This window comes from Mchenga conophoros, linkage group LG4 (assembly GCF_057382185.1).
Source record: "Mchenga conophoros isolate Kocher_MC1m ecotype Shallow Benthic linkage group LG4, M_conophoros_male_GT1.1, whole genome shotgun sequence".
NCBI lineage: Eukaryota > Metazoa > Chordata > Actinopteri > Cichliformes > Cichlidae > Mchenga > Mchenga conophoros.
Window position 1 is genome coordinate 37,388,257 of NC_140529.1, and position 17,709 is coordinate 37,405,965.

The 17,709-nt window shown below is 42.1% G+C and overlaps 1 protein-coding gene across 2 annotated transcripts in view; it reads right to left on the reverse strand.

Moving 5' to 3' along the window:
- Nucleotides 1-218: 218 nt before the first annotated feature.
- gsg1l (gsg1-like) overlaps nucleotides 219-17,709 on the reverse strand; it is a 39,762-nt gene continuing 22,271 nt past the window's right edge. For both annotated transcript variants that reach the window (XM_085272196.1, XM_085272195.1), the window contains 3 exons: nucleotides 7,585-7,737; nucleotides 4,560-4,671; nucleotides 219-1,746 (listed from right to left, as the gene is read on the reverse strand). In XM_085272196.1, coding sequence (XP_085128322.1) covers nucleotides 1,386-1,746; nucleotides 4,560-4,671; nucleotides 7,585-7,737 — 626 coding nt within the window. In that variant the 3' untranslated portion in view covers nucleotides 219-1,385. The remainder of the gene's footprint in view (nucleotides 1,747-4,559; nucleotides 4,672-7,584; nucleotides 7,738-17,709) is intronic.

Here is a 17,709-nt window from a genome sequence, read left to right on the forward strand (position 1 = left end):
TGTCACAGTAACTACGTTCATCTTTATACTGCCTGTGGTGTAAAGTGTGTTCACAGCCCAGCACCCACAACAAAGAAAGTGATAAGAAATCAGTAATTAAGTAACATATTTGTTACATTTTTTAAAAAATGTAACAAATAATGAGTAGTAATTATTCTAAAACTGCATCAGTTGTGTCTGTTGAAAACAATTTTAAGACAAGAAAGTTGTGTAACATATTTGCGTTTTTTAAAATATTTTAATGACTATTTGAATATTTAAAAATCACGACCATCCCAACTGCAAAGCGATCGCACTCCATCGAAGTGGACTCGGGGGACAAACATGCTCGAGCACGTCAGCAGTACAACTCGGTCTGATATGACAAGTAGCATATGTGGCTAATGTTAGCTAAATTAGATATTGATGTTCCTCTACGGTGGCCCTGAGGTGCAAAACACACACATACACACACAAAAATTAACTGTGAATAAATTATCGTTACTGCTGAACAAACCACAAATAACGTTTATACTGTGTATAGTCCAATAACAGGGTATGCAGCTGTTCATACATTTCATAGCAACAGTTTGATAATATTCATTTTTCTTGGATTTTTTTAAAAAAAAAGTTCCACGAACAGTCATGTTTGACCATCTCCTTCAGGAGGGATGCGGCGTAATCAGAAATCTAGTTTTAAACACAATTACATTTGATTCTTAATTAATTTGATATAAATGATTAATAAATTATTCATGATGTTTTTTTAATTATTATAATTTTAATGTAATTCTTTAATTCCTCCCAAGAATCTTTTATTTAATAAATAAATAAATAAATATATATTTTTTATTTTATTTTATTTTACATGGATAATATTAAACAGTTGGCGGACACATAACTGTGTTTGCCAGAAAGTCCAAGAAGGATGTTCAAGGGTGTTTGCTGGTAACAAAGAAGAAACCTTAATGAAAACATTCTTGTATTTTCTGAAATACTTCTGTGTTTTGGACTTCAGGGCCACAGTAATTTCCGCTTCTTGCTACAAGGGTCGCTATTCAGCAAAGGCTTTCACCATTTTTCAAAACTGTGACGATGTATTGATGTTAAAATACTACACACAGCACCTCAAAATAAGCAGGAGAACGCCTACTTTCACCCACAGTCTATTTCTCACACTTTACACTGACTTTCACTTCACACACAGCGAGAACATTTGTATTTTCTTTTTGTAATCCATGTTTAATCTGCCTTTTAGTTGTCCTCTTAAAACAGAAAATAAGTTCTGCCTCTGCTTTCAGTTACAGTGGACAAACTAGCGGCCGGGTCCACATGTGAAGGTGCAGTTCACCTCATCGTGTAGCCACGCCCCCAACCCAGTCAATCCCCTCATTCCAATGTGTGACTCAGCACTGCTCCTCCCCCAGTGAGTCCGTGTTCTCCCCCAAGTCTATTGAGGCAGACCCCGCTCTCATCTTCCCGCGTCCCGGTCCGGGACCTGGACCGGGGCCCGCACCGGGCCCCCCGACAACAAGCCCGGCTCTGGTGCCGCTGTGGCCGGGGTAGACCTCCACGGTGCTGGAGATGGACTGGAGTGAACGGTCCCGGAAGTAGTGGAAAGCTTCCTGGTCCAGGTAGTTCTGCTCCTCACGCAGGCCCTGCTCGAAGAGCTTCCGCTTGTGTCTGAACTCGATCACAGTCTTGGTGTAGGAGTTGAGGGTGGTGACGGAGGCGGCCATGCAGCAGGTGAAGGATCCCCACGCCATGCTGAGTGGAATAAGAGAGAAGAAATCAATAAGTATGAAATATATCTTTGGAACAATGTAATTAGAATTTTGAAAGCTTGAAAGAAGAAGGCAACGGGACTTATGTAGGTCACATAGATTGGGCCTGTGGTTTTACCCTTAACCTCCAGTGACGGTAACTACCCACACCCCTTTTCAAACCGTGGGTTATGTGACGACTCGCATAGTCAGGAGTGGGCCAACCATCATCTGGACCACATAGACAGAAACAACGCCCACTAGGAGTCGATAGGAACCCTTAACCTTTTGTGTCTAAAGAACCGTCTTGGATGAGAGGTGAAACATCTTCACCTTCTACCAACACAAACTACCATGAACCGAATGACTGAGAACTTGCACACTTATAGATTTTTTTGCTCCTATTTAAAATAAAATAATCTTTCGATTCAGCACAAACAAATAAGGGCATCGTTTGTTCATCAAAGCTCAGTCCCCCAGCCTCCAGGTCTGCTGGGGAACACCGATGTGTTCCCAAATCGACCGCGAAATGTAATTCTGAGTTTTTCATCTTCATTCCTTCAAATGTTAGCAGGACGATGATCGATGCTCAGCTACCTCAGAGTGTGTGGTGACTAATTTTGAGCAAACAGTGTGGGAAATAAATGCTCTACAGCACAAAAAAAACAGGCAGAGGTCTTTAAACACGCTGAGGAAGAAAACCACGAGATAAAACAAAATGACGCATAAAATCCATCACTTTTTATCTTGGGACAACAGGAATCCATAGTGTGATGTAATTTGGATAATACACTATAAACTCAATCACTTTTCCTTCTCTTTTGTAGGATTATGTTTATAACTGAACCATTACTGTTCCTCAGAGGAAGCAGAGAAACTGTTTAAAGGCAAAACCAAATAAACAATATGAAATTACAGCAATAAATCTTCACGTATAGCACCGCAGTGAAGCATATAACAAGTCACCGCAACGTAAAACATATAAATTACCCTCAGTCGATGACACCGTTTCTTTATTTCTTTTGTTTACTGATTACATTTCAGTTTTACACCCGATTACTGTTGGAGCTACAAGCTTATTATAGTCAACGTTTTAGTTCGTTAACATTTAATATTACAGTCTGACAAATCTTTGATATGTTTATTAAGTATAAAATGAATATTTGGCATATGTCCTCCAAACACAGTAATCATTAAAAAGACTAAAACTAACACTGAACTAATAAAAATGAATTTGAAACCTCTGTAGAAACTAACTGAAACTAAATTGAATTTTCACACCAAGCACCAGACGTTTATTTTTAAGCGTTTTAAAAGGACATCGCTTTACATCCAGCTAGCACCTGTCAGTCAAAAAGGCCACGCCCCCAACTTTAAGCCTCAACAATTTTGTTTTTGTTTTGTGTGTGTGTCTGTGTTTGTTTTTTTGTTTTAAATCAGACTGTAAACATGTTTGTTTCGCTGTAGTTGGACATTTTAACATGGGAGTCTATGGGGACTTGCTCCTAAAGCCCCTGCTGGGCACTAGAGGAACTGCAGTTTTTACTGCCTCCCTGAGTTTTGTTTCTCACCAAATCCCTCCTGAGCATGTCTGCTCCGTCAGCCACACACCGTACCTCCACAAGCTCCGCTGCCTTTTCTCAGGGGATTTTTCTTTGTCTTTAAATATGATTCAAATGAAAACCAAAGAACCAGAGGTAGATGTGGTGGGGTTATTAAAAAATATCCAAAATAATTTGGACTATAATGTCTTTAACAACATAAATGAAACAGACTCCTCTTACTGCAAAGCATAAAGAAGATCCTCACAGTAGAGGCGTAACAGGGGTTACGCTCAGTCCTGATGAGTTTGTCTGAACGTGACACAGAGGTTGTTTCCCCGTGAAAAAACACTCGGCCTTTTCTGTGTCTTCAGCACAAACTGTTCTAAAAGCACAGAGCTAGAAAACCTGCCAGCGACCTCCTGCCAGCAGATGAAGAGCTGCTTTGTTTGTGTTTTTTTCCCGTCTTCATATTAAGCGTTTTCTCTTATTTCTATAACACTGCTCGTGCTAAAATCAAATTAAGGTTATTGCTTTCAGTGGAGCTTTAAGCAGAAAGTTTGAGTGCACATCAAGCGTCCATCATCGTTTCATTCATCCTGAAGGAGCGTTTTGGCCTTCTGTTCCAGCAGAGGTTAATCCTCCTTTCCACTTTAACGATCCTGAATGGCTCCCTCGTGGTGGTAAATGGAGGCTTTCGCTTAAATGACTAACACTGAAAATCTTTCTATTAACAGGAGCAGGTGTTCTCGTTCCAGGTGTTTCCCTCCTTCTGTCCTGCTTTACTCGTGTTTGGATGAAATCCATGTTTGTGCTTCTTTATTTCTGCTCATCTGTATCACTTATGCACCTCTTTATAAAGGCACAGTCGCTTCTTCTCTCTGTTCAAAAAAGGACTTTGTTGGAACTCAGCAGCTGCAGCTCAGCTTTCAGCAGAGAGCAAAGACAATTATTAACAGCAGCTCCCTGCGTACCTGCAGACCACCTGCTGACAGGCTGCTGCACACCTCCACCAACAGTCATTACAACGAGGTATTTGGAGACGTGATGCGTCTGTCTGTGAACATCTATGTGTCATTTTGTTGAATTCTTACATAAATATGGACTCTGTGGCCTGTCAGACACATTCCATTCTTCATATCAAATATTTGGCAGCCATAACATGAAGAACTTTAACATCTTTGACAGACAGTCATTAAACGTTATTATGGACACAGGTTTAATGTTGGGGTGACGCTAGTTAGGGGTTAATGTGTGTGGGGGGCTGTGGACTGACCAGAAGGACCATCCATAGTCCCAGCTGTGAGGCCTCCAGTCTTCAGGACCCAGACTGACTGTGATCTGGAACACCTGGGTGTACATCATGTGGGCCACCATACCCAGAAGACCTGCAAAACACACACACACACACACACACACACACACACACACACACACACACACACACACACACACACACACGTGAACAAATTCATTATGGAAACCATTAAAAAGGGCTTTTAAGACACAAACCGATCAAAACATAATATTGGAGCCAAATTTACACACCGTACAGCACAGTCAGTGCCCCTGTGCAGCCATGGTAGCAGCCTGATACTGTTGCTTAAATATAATATGAAACCGATCTGCATGTGCTGTAACAACCCCCTCTGAGCAGGCTCTTGGTGACAGTGGGGAGGAAAAACTCCCTTTGAGCAGGAAGAATGCGTTCAGGCGGATCTGGTTCTGTGAAGCCGCTGAGACTGATTTCGGTGAAATGTGGAGACCTTAATTTTTAATGACTGAATCTCAGTCTGTAAACACATTTCAACATTAAATGTAATCTGATTACAATCAGTAGGTACATTTTAGTTCAGTTTTAGAGTCTCAAAGTCATTTCAGCCTCATCTTCACTCAGATACTCATCTCTGAGGTTCAGCTGTGACAGACATTTTTCCATCCCTGTGATTGATTACAACACGACCAATGATTGATCACTGATCAGTGTGTTATGTGTCTAAAGCTTTACAGGATCAGGAGCAGGAGAACGACTGTGTGTCAGCTGCATCACTGCCCACAGAGTCAGACAAATGAACACTACAGACTTTATTCTAAGCTGATAATAAACCTGTGACATAAGTGCTGTCTCCGTCCTTCCATACTGGGGACTAAATGATCATAAAAGTGCTCTTGTTAAGGACAGAAAATAACAATCTAATGTCCAGTGTTTGACTTTAATGTTCAGGAACTTTATAAATGACGAAATGAGGGTCAGACAGGCGCTTCACATTTATCCATCAGTAAATCAAGTAACAGCATGATTTATTCTAAGGCTTTTTCTGGGGGGGCTAATTGAGTTTTTAAAAACTTTTCTGGACGCATAAACACATTTAAGCATCACCATTAGACAAAATGTCTTTAACACATTAAATATTCCTGTTTTAATGAGTCCTCTTTAGTCCCAGGTCAGTTCAAACCCTGTGAGGACGGCTTGGAGACACATTAGTGTGTTTTCTTGCTCTTACATAACAACAGAAACCCTCAGCACGAGACAGTCTGCCACCATAATTACCACAAAGCAAAAACAACAGTAAATCACTGCAGCCCAACAGTAATGAATCAGAACACATGTAATGATCATAATTAGTCATTATACAGAATCAATTGAATCAATGGGCGCGCTCGGAAACATCCAATCAATTACAGAGAGCGACACAATCAGTCAGCAGAATTACAACAAAGTCAAAACGCCGCGGCGCAAACGAGTCGATGTGACATTAACAAAGGCGTTATACATCACAATCACGTGTGTGTGTGTGTGGGGGGGGGGGGTTATGCTCCATATTCATCAGCTTTAAGACACCCACCATTACTTTTTATTTATTTATTAGTAAATCAAAGCTGTTTGTTGATGTCTTCACTTTTAATACTCCATATTTGTATTCCTGAACTCCACTGGAGCAGATTTGCACGAGTCACAGTTTAAATTTTCAGCTTCCTCTGATTGGCTGGCCCTTGTATACGAAGAAGATTGAAGAAGAAGGTTGGCTGGGTGGGAGGGGAAAGGCGGAGCCTGGTAAAACAGGCGGGAGCCCTCATCAGGTGGCTGGGTTCAGGCCAACCGCTATAGGTGGCATCCAATCAGGACGCCACCTGGGTGCTCTCAGACAGCGAGTAGGCCTTTGGGTAGAGCCACAACTTGCTGGTGAGATTATGTATTGCATTTAGCACGAAGAAGTGGAAAACTTTTTAGGGAAACTTAATTTGTGGCAGTGATAAATAGTTTATGTGGCTCACAGTGGGGTGGGGGCTCTTTGCAGAAGTTTGTTTTGGGCTCCTGAAAATGCAGGGCTCAGGTGTGGAGTATACACGTTGGTCTCCTTAGATGTAGCTGCAGGTCTGAAAAGTGAAGCCGATGTAAAAGTGCTTTAAACCTGCATTCCATTTAGTGCCCACCAGGGGGCGACCTCTGTGGCTGTAAAAAGTCTGAGGCAAAATGACCCTGGCTTCTTTTCTCTGTGACCTCTGTTGCTTATTTTAGGTCAAACTGAACAAATCATCAAGTGTCTTTTGTAAATGATCAGAGCTAATGATGTGTGATTGACAGCTCCACAGACAGATCCGGCCCTCGCTGGCTACGCCTGGTTTTTGGAGTACGTGAGCAGAGGGAAGGCCTGGATTTTTATCTCTGCTGTGTAATAGTTTTCAAAATGTCAATTACCTTTCCCTGATGGAGAATGAGCATGAGGTTTTTACATAATTCAGAGCAGAAGTGTCACTTGTGATATGAAGTGATTAAGGGAGCGTGCTTCAGAGGTTTGCTGCATAAATGCTGTAAAATGTGCCGCTGTCCTCTGAGAGGAGCAGAGTGACGGACGCATCGCCAGCTTCTTGTGTAAGAGGTTTAACGTAAATTGGGGAAAAAATCCCTGGCACCGCCACATCCGAGGCTGCCATGGGATAACCTCTGACCCTGGACGACCTCACAAATCTGCCTCAGGCTCTGTCCGCTCTGCTGCTGATTCTCACAGCAATACTCAGAATATATGTAAATGATGCCCAGTGGTGTTTAAAGGATGTTCCTGATGCCAAATTTCACTGGACACGAATTATCTTTTGCCAGGAAAATCAACAGAGAAGAAGAAGTGAAGAATAAAAAAAGAGAAAAAATGAGGAGAGGGACTAAGAGACAAAAAACTAAAGAGTTAGATGAGGGAAAAGAGAAAAAGCAGGAAGAGGAAGCAGAAGAAGAAGCAGAAGAAGAAGCAGAAGAAGAAGAAGAAACGCAAGAAGAAGAATAGGAAAGGAAACTTGCATCTTACCGGACAGCACGGTGAAAACGGCGGCGAAGGCGTTGAGTTTGAGTCCGTCGATGACGTTGCTGGAGTGGAAAAGCTCGAGACACATGAGGCTGAAGCCGACCACCAGCAGCAGGATGTAGAGCACCTCGGACACCACGGACAACCACAGCACGCCTACAGACACCAACAGACCGCTCAGTCAGACAGACCTCACATAGATGCGTCCCGGACTTCTGAAGCTACGAGGGCTCAAAACGCTGGAGAGAAACTTTGTCTCCCATTTGTTCCAACTTCAGCCATTCATTCATCTGCTGTCCAATAAGCCACAAACCTGTGATGAAACTTTGATGAATTCTCGGATAATGACACATCTCTCCTCTGTAGTGAGGACAATGCACTTAGAGCTCAAAACAAGGTGAGGTTATTTGTTTCTCATCATCCCAGAGGAGGACAGGAAGGTGTTTGAGCCCTCTGGTCATAGACAGGGAAAAAAACCCTGCAGAGCTCAGAGAGACATTATAAAGGATGATGAACAGCTGTTACAACCCCGCTGTACCGTATGACATTTTTAAAGCACAGAAGAGATGTCATCCTGTAGCAGAAGCTGCCCTTGGGGTCCGCTCTCACTACCACGCTTCTTTTCTCCACACGTATTATTTCTAAAAAGGCAAAAAGCTCCTCACGACACAGAATTAAACAGGATTATCTGCTCCTCTCCGCTCTGCTCTGCTGAGGATGAAGAGGAGGTAAAATTACAACCTCCAGGCTGAATTTTCAATTTGAATGTCAGTGAGTTTTGGTGCGGCGCTTCAAAACCCCCAAACTGGGAATATTGATCACTAATTTTGTCTTTGCTCTTTTCTCTAGGCAAGGTGGCAACCAACTACTGTTTCCTCTGCATCAGGATGCTAACCTTTCATCCATGTCATCGTCTCCACGTGGACACATTTCTTCCAAACGGTCTAAAAATCATTTCCGACTCCTTAATGAATCTTAACAAGCATCTTTAACTTCAAACAACTGCAAAGGAGAAGCCAGACTGTGTATTTCATGTGGTAGCACTGCTTTAAAGTCAGGGAACGACACTTCCATCCACTTTAGCCAATACAGATCATTTGAATATTGGCACCATGGAGATAAAGAGGAAGAGTCTGTGTGTCTCTGCTTAGACTGCTGTCAGATAAGCAGGAGAAACCTGTTCGCATTCCAGCACAACAAATTTAGTTTGTTTGTTTTGTTGTTTAGAAGTAAACAACAGTTATCGGGTGCACTGACATCACAGTTCACACGAGCAGTGACACAGATAAGGTGGAGCTCAGTCATGTGGAATGATCTCAGACTAAATCAATCCACATCAAAAGGAAGGAGGTGGCGTGGGCATCTGACTAAAGTGCCTCCTGGATGCCTCCTAGGTCAAGTGTTCCTGGGAGGAGGTCCTGGGACAGACCCAGGACGTCTCTGCTGCAATGGGGACCTGATAATTGGTAAAGGATGGATGGATGGCTAGGGTAGACAGACAGGTGGAAAAGGTGGAGGGATGCATGAACGCATGAATAAAAATACCTGATGGTCAAACTAAAAGAGCACCTGACTGACTCATATGACATCTGCTATTGAAGCGGAAACCAGAATCTAGCCAGCTTTATTAAGCATCTAAAGATGTTATTACCTGAAAATATAATAAAATATATAAAGAATAAATTGAACCTAAATGCACCGGTGCTTTATATGTCACGAGCTGGTGCTGCGAGACTCGTTGGGCACAGATGCCGAAGGACGCCTTGTGCTTGTGGAGATACGAGCAGGTTTGACGGCTCAGCAGAATCTGACACCCCGGAAATGCGAACAGGATGAATATCTCCCAGTACGAGCAAGGCCAGCGTGCCCTGTGTCAGTTATCAGTTCAGCGCACAAAGTGTCTTCTACTCATGTGAGTTTCTCCCAATGTGAAGTGTAAGTGCTGAGAGGAGGAAAATGAAGCACATGTGCAGCGACAGCCCAACGCTGACACAAAGAAGCAGCTCGGAAACTTTCTCTCTCATCAGCCACACGAGCAGATTTTATTCAGATGCTTCCGAGCTCGTCCTGCATCAATCCGCTTATTTAATCACATCAAACTCCCAGCGAGAGATGAAAGATGACAAGAGACGCTGCTCTGACTCGAAACCCTGTAACCGGCGTGACCCCGCAGGTCGCACGAATTTGACTCCACGCTCTCTGATTTCTTATTAGCCGCCGCTGTAATTTCCACACAGTCGATACAAACAAATTCCAGAGGTATAACCGCCTGCGGGGGAATTCAGAGTGCAACAATATTGACCAAAAACAATTTTCTCCCCTGTTTCTGTCTTATTGAATATGCACCAGTAGACTGAGCAGACTTCATTAGACTGAAGGCAGAAAATAAAATGTGCTGTGAAGGACTAAACCAACACTTCCTGATAACAGGAAGGAAGCAGCTCATCAGACCAAGTCTCATGTAAATGATATAATTACACCTTTAATTACTCTGTGCGCGCGAGTGTGTGTGTTTTCCTGAGCTTGTCAGTGGTGTGTGAAGTCAACAGTTTCTTGGGTTAATACATTTCATTTTTTGGGTTTTAGAGTTTTAAAAAACATTTTCATGTCATCAAATGCAAATTCTGATGAATTAATGCTGCTGTAACAGTTTAACCTGATACTCGATACTTGGTTTTACCTGCTGTCACCCCAGCAGGTAGGTTTGAGTGTTCCAAAGGGATTTGTGTCTTCTCCTAGGATCAAACTGGGTTTCAGTTTTATCACATTTTAGGAGTTGAAAGTGTCCAAATTTGGATGAGAGGGTGGAGTGCTAAGTGTTCGGCCAACACTAACTAGCTTAGTTATCCATAGACTGTATGGGAGCAGGACACAGACAGACAGGCCTGCTCAGTAACTTCCAAATTAATTCCTGAAATTCCTAGAAACTGGAGACTTTTGGATGGCCTGTGAGCACAGTACCAGGACCAGCTACAACTATAACCACCCGCTTCACCATCCAGCTGTCAGCCATTAAGGCCATGCCCTTTATTTCAAGCATCGAGTTTCCACGAACGGTAAAATTATCAGTAATGACCAAACATTTAATGTAAACATTTAATGACCTTTTGTACAAGGGTGTAAAAATATCTGTTTCTGCCATTGGTGGAGACTGACCAGTGACTGAGTTTCTGACCAGTTATCTAATCATATTACCTCTAATTTGGCTAATATTTAAGACAGTTGAAAAATCAGGTTCATTTATTAAATGTATCCAGGTTTTGGAAAATGACATTTTTTCCCTATTTTGCCTCTTTCAGCTTTCATTCAAGACATTTACCCAAAGTGCTCCACTACCTGTTCGGGCATTGTAGCCGTTTTTATAAACAAGTCCCCATTTTTAGAGGACCAAAAGTAATTGGACAATAGCCAAGCAGTTTCACTGCCAAGCGAGACCAAGTCCCTCATTATTCCATGACAAATTAAGCAGATTAAAGATCTGGAGCTGGCTTCAAGTGTTCACCAGAACTCTGAATCCAACGTCCAAAGAGATATCAGTGGAAGAAAACAAGGCCATTAGTAAGCTGAAAGAACAAAAATAAGTCTCTCAAAGATGCAGGAAAACCTTTAGATGTGACACACTCAACAAACTGGTTAATTCTTAAAAATAAAAATAAAATGCATTAGTCAGCTCATACTGAAAAGAAAAAACTTTTACAACAACATGCAAACCATGGATTAGACTCAAGATCAGGCAAGTCAGAAAACATCTAAAGAGTCGGCAGAGTTCTGGAAAAATGAAAGAAATCTTTGGAAAGATGAAGAAATTATGATGAAATTATAGCAGAATGATGGAACAAGAAGAGAACGGAGAACATCATCTGAAGCAGAGCACATCATATGGCGGAGGTAGTGTTATGGCACTGGACTGTGTGGCTGCCAATGGCACCGGGTCACTGGTGCCTATTGATCACCGACTGCTGATAGAAGCAGCAGAGCTCAACTTCCTGTTCAGATTCAGCCAAAGCTGATCAGGCAGAGCCTCACAGTGCAGATAATTACCCAAAGCAAACTGCAAAAGCAACTCAAGACTTTCCCAAGGAAACGAAATGAGATTTGATGGCCCAGTTAGCTTCCTGATCTCAACCCACCAGCTTTTCAGTTATTAGTTACAAAACTGAAAGCTGAGAGACGCAAAAAGATGCAGCAGCTAAGGCTGCAAATTTACATTTTTTTTTTGGAATTTAGTGCAAACGTTCGCACAAAATAAGTCTTGGGACCAAAGACGATAACTACCCACACCTTTCTGACAAATGTAACTTGGCAAATAAGATGAGAGCAGACAACGAAGGGTCTCATGAAAAGTTAAAAGTCTGTTTGCATATGAAAATAAACAGAAGTGGCCCAACAGCTGAACCTCTTTAAACTCCAGGATGTCAGACTCATCTTACATCGTGGATCAGATGCAGCACACTTTGATGTTAAGTGTCAGTTTAAAGAAGTTTAGCTACACATTTGATCCTTCAGATATTTTAATATAAAACATTTCTATAGCAGATAGAAAAAAAACATTTTAATCTATAATCGAATAACTTTTGTGTAGCATAAAAATACAGTTAGAGTCCAAAGCTTATTCCTTTCGATGTCCAGTGAGGCTGAACTGGAGTCTTTGCTGGGTTGATTCTGGACCCCGAGCCTCATGTTTGACACCCCTGCTGTAATCTTTTCCTATGGTACGCACGTCTGAGTCCCAGTCACAGTTTTCATAATTCCCTGTTCCAAAGAGTTTATATTAGTTTACAGCACCCATGCAGTCACCACTGATAGCCAGCTACATGTTCGCGCATCATCTGTATGTTTGATCTTAATGACACACACAGATGTAAAGAAAAATAAATGGCGTTTGTCATGTCATCTCTCAAGTGGGTCTGGTTCTGCTGGAGTGGGCGGGACTTGAATCCTGGCTTCGATTCGCTCTCGCTGACTCTTTCCGTCTAATCAAATTAAGAGTTGTTTTTTTTGTTTCACTTTTCATTAAGAGCAGACTTGGATCTGACTGAGGAGCAGCTGCGTGTTATAAAACCCAGCAGCAGGCATGTCGGGCCCAAAGGAAGGCAGATTAACATATCGTATCCTTGTGTGGGAAGCAAGGTCACCCCGCTCAATACATCATATCATCCACCTCTGCTCCATGCATCACTCCTGCTCTTCCAGATGGCATTAACAGATGAAACCATCGCAGAACTTTCATTATTAACTACCTGCTCTGCATGAAGCAGAGAATTAGAGGCAACGCCCCACATGCACCAAAATATTCCCTTTCTTCTGGATGCTCAAATATTCCTTTCATTCGCTGCAGGATATAAACAACATGAAATAATCTGCTCTTATCTGCAGTTAGGATGAATCTTGATGAGCTGCAATATTCCCTCATTATTCAGCATCCTCTTCTTAATATATTCTGCACTTCATTTGGGTTTAAAAAGAGTTTAACGTTATACAAGAGGACCTTCTCATGAGGTAAGCCTTTCATGTTCTGGTCAGGTTACAGTCGGCAAAAGCAAACTTTGGAAACGTTGCTTAAAATCTGTCTAAAATTTTGATGTGAACATACGGCCACATCCTCACCTTTGTTAGGCGACAGGCTCCAATAACTTCCATAAATCACCAGTGACACCACACAGGAAAAGACTCAGCCTGTTTCATATCAATTAATAAGTGTCACTTTGCCTCTTCCCCCTCCTTTGTCAATATAATAACGATGACGGCCTCAGGATGCTTCGAATGAATCTCAGAATCTTAAAATCCGAAGACCCAGTTTAGAGATGTATTCCACTATTTTCCTCATTTTCCCATTTCTTTCTTCAACTCATAGATCAACTATGACTTTCCTTAGATATATACACTATCTACAGATGTGCTCCATTATATTTCAATTCCAGCTGTGACAGCAAACTTCTCATTGCATTTTTCGGTGGTGGGAACTGGTCTTACACTGGTCCCAGTTTCTAACTAATCAGTGCTGTAATGGTGCTGGTATTGCTGGTTTAACTAAAGTGCCTCTAGAAGCCTCTTGGTATCGCATCATGGCTGCAGTTTGACAGTTATTTAGAAGCTCTTGTCTAAATATTTGGAGAAAAGAGACATAACTTTTATTTTGATCTACCAAATACTGCAGTTCCTTTAATGTCCACTAGAGGCTCCAGCAGTAAATCTGCAAAAACTGTTTTAGTCACTTTAGTTCATTTCTTAAATTTCTTTCCTTTTTTAGGGGTGCGGCCTCTTGGCGAGACCCTGAACTGGACCTCTGGACCGTGTTTGTGCTGTTGGAGCCTTTTGGAGCATTTTTAATGACATCATCTGTCCAATAATATGGCCGCTGTGAGGTGACTAACAGGCTGTCCAAGGAGTCTGAGCTCCAGTTATAGTGAGTAAAATTTCATGAATTTGACTGGATGTTGATTAGCACCAGGTAGCAGGTATCTGTGTCTATTTGCTGCACCCATACGTCCAAGGATCTGACACGCTACTCACGACAGCTAACATTAGCCACCCTCTGGTCCAAATACAGAACTTCGGTATTTTAAAAACAGAAAAATATTAAATTGTTCGGGGAAAACGTGAAAGATGAAGTTTAAAAGTATCCAAGGACTAAAGTCCAACCTTTATATACAGTCTATATATTTAACTGTCATCTCCTGCTACGTTTGGTAAACTGAACATATAAATAAATACACACTCTTTCCTCTGCAATGACGGCGGTAATGACTGGAATCTTCTAATCACAAGTTTTAAAGTGCTTTGAGTTGTTTTTATAATTAGACAGAGGGGTTTGTGGTAAATGCAGTTTAAAAAGCAAAACAAAAATGCAGCTATGTTACTTTTGGAAGATTGCATCAATCTTACCTGCATGGTACCACAAACTTCAGCACCAGTTGTAATTACAGAAAGGGGTCAAAGGTTAGTCCACGTGACCTTATTTAAGGTAGCATGTCCCAACTCTCCGCATACTTCCTGTAGAACGAGCTTTGGAAAGGCAGTTGCAGCTCTACAGTCTGGCCGAGCAGATGTCACAGTTTATGTGGGACATTTTTATTCAGCCTCCTTGTCTGATGTATTCAGCCGATGTCCCACATTTTGATCGGCTTCAAAGGAATTTCACTTTCCTGCAGTGAGTTTTATTTCCTGATGGATGTGAAGGAAGCAGTAAAGTAGAAGTTAACCTGGGTTTTGCAGCTTAACAGTGAAAGTTGCAGATCACCATGATTCCAGATGGATACGATGGAAGATACCACAAAGACAGTCAAGTGAGCAGGAATACTGAGACACTGAGTTTTGTCCGCTGACCTGACAGAGATAATTGGAAGCAGGAGATGGCCGTTAGAACATTTATGGAAGGCTTCCAAGCTTGAGGTCCATAGGGTACATCTCAAGGAATCAATTTTCTCACTTAACGACAGGATAAAAAAATGGCAGAAATGAATATTTTGCTAATCTAATAGCTTAAAAAAAGAAAAATCCCAGAGTATTGTTTGATACGATTAAGAACATTGTCTCTCCTGATATTCCTCATGTACCAGTCTATACTAAATCTGATTGTAATGACTTTTTAAACTATTTTGTTAATAAGGTCGCTGCCGTCAGGTCGAATATTTCTCCATCATCCTCTCAGTATCACACGTGCTTACCTCTGATACCTGCTCCTCTTTTACTCCTGTTACCTTACAGGACATCAGTGTCTGCTTGGTCAGATGAAACTGACTTCAAGCCACCTTGATGTACTTCTTCGTTAGTGTGTTTAACTCTATTGGCTCCTGCATTCTGGAAATAATTAATACTTCTCTTTATACTGGCTCAGTTTCCAGCTATTTTAAACAAGCTATTGTTGAACTAATGTTAAAGAAACCTAATTTGGACCCATCTCTTCCAAGCAGTTACAGGTATTTTCCAGTCCGGGTTCTGCAAATTACACTCCACTGAAACCGCTTTGCTTAAAGTGTCTCTGATGGCAGCAGAGTCAGGAGAGTACAGCGTTCTGGTTCTGTTGGATCTCAGCTCTGCTTTGATACTGTTGATCACAGCATCCTGATAAATAGGCTGAAGGACTCGTTTGGGATCACTGGTGTTGTTTTAAATGGTTTATGTCGTATCTATCTGAGAGATCCTTTACTGTCTGTATGAATAATGTGTTGTCTGAAACATCAGTTCTGCCTTCTGGGGCACCTCAAGGATCCGTTTTAGGTCCGATTCTCTTTTTGCTGTATATCCTCCCTCTAGGCCAAATTATCAGACGTTACATATTTCTTATCATCTCTATGCTGATGACATTCAGTTATACTGTTCTTTCAAAGCTTCTGAGTTTTATAAATTGTCGTCTTTAAATAATTGTCTGTCTGAGATCAAACAGTGGTTAAATGACAGTTTCCTCCAGTTAAATGCAGATAAAACAGAAACCTTGATTATTGCACCTGATCACATGCTCTCAGAAAATAAGCAGCACTTCAGTTTTTTTAGACCCTTCATTTCAGTCACGTCTCAGAAACGTATATTTGACAGTTCAATGTCTCTTGAGAAACACTAAACAACTTGTCCGGAACTGTTTTTATCATCTAAGAAACATTTCTAAACTCAGACGTGTGTCAAAGGCAGAACTTGAGATGATTCATGCTTTTATCTCTTCTCGTTTGGATTATTGTAACGGTCTTTTTACTTGTCTCAACAAATCAGCTCTGGATCGCCTTCAGTCTGTACAGAATGCAGCGGCAAGACTTTTAACTGGCACAAACAAGAGGTCACACATTGCTCCAGTTCTGGCTTCTCTTCATTGGTTGCCTGTAAATTTTAGGGGTCATTTTAAAATTTTAGTTGTAACTTTTAGAGCTCTGCACGGTGAAGCTCCCCAGTATATCTCTGACCTGCTGAAACCTCATGCTTCATCCCGAGCACTTAGGTCGTCAGGTCAGAGGCTACTGGTACTAGGTTTAAAACACGTGGGGATCGGGCTTTTCAGGCTGTGGGACTCCCTGCTGTTGTCGTTACGCGGTCTAGACTCCATCGACTCCTTTAAAAAGCAGCTGAAGACATTTTTATGCAAACATTTTTTTTCACTGTTTTATATTATTTTATTTGTATTTCTGAATTTATTCTGAAGCACTTTGTGATTTTTATCTGTGAAATATGCTATATAATTCTATTGGCAAGATGGCGGCGCGCACAGACGCAGCGGCCCGGAGCTCCTACACTTTTGTACTTTTGGTGGTACTGTGTATTATTTCACACAGTCTGGGGTTACTTCAATACAACAGAGATGATCTACTACAACTAAGCCGCAGGAGGAGACGTTGCGAGCGGAGGCAGAAGAGAGGCAGGCGGGGAGGCCTGTGGGCACGGCTAAAGACTGGTCCGTTTAAACCACCACTCCCGATCATATTCCTCTCCAACGCCCGTTCAATCCGTTACAAACTGGATGAAATACGACTGCAGATTGCCACTCGACGGACTTTTAATAACTGCTCGTGCATGATTTTCACTGAAACCTGGCTGGACAGCGCCATTCCCGATGCGGCTATTGATCTAGCAGGCCGCACCGCCTATCGAGCCGACAGGTCTGCGGACTCGGGTAAGAAGACTGGCGGGGGGCTGTGCATCTATATTAACAACCTTTGGTGCACGAACGTCACGGTAACGGAAAAACTGTGCAGTACAGAGGTAGAACTGTTGGTGTTAAAGTGCCGTCCATTCTATCTCCCTCGGGAATTTTCTACCGTTTACATCTGCGCTGTTTACATTCCACCAGATGCTAATGCTAAGCTAGCGTTAGCACAATTGAGCAGCAGCATCAATAACAGCCTGGTAGCACACCCGGACAGTGTCTTTATTGCGGCTGGGGATTTTAACCACGCGGACCTGAAATCTGTACTTCACAATTTCCACCGTAATGTGAAGTGTGCTACCAGAGGAGATAGAACGTTGGACCAGGTGTACACCAACATGGCGAATGCGTACAGAGCCCAGGCTTATCCCCACCTGGGTCTGTCAGACCATCTCTCCCTTCTGCTACACCCAATATACACACAAAAGATCAAGAGCACTGGGATTACAACCAAACCGTGAGAACATGGCCGCAGGATGCTATTCCGATGCTTCAGG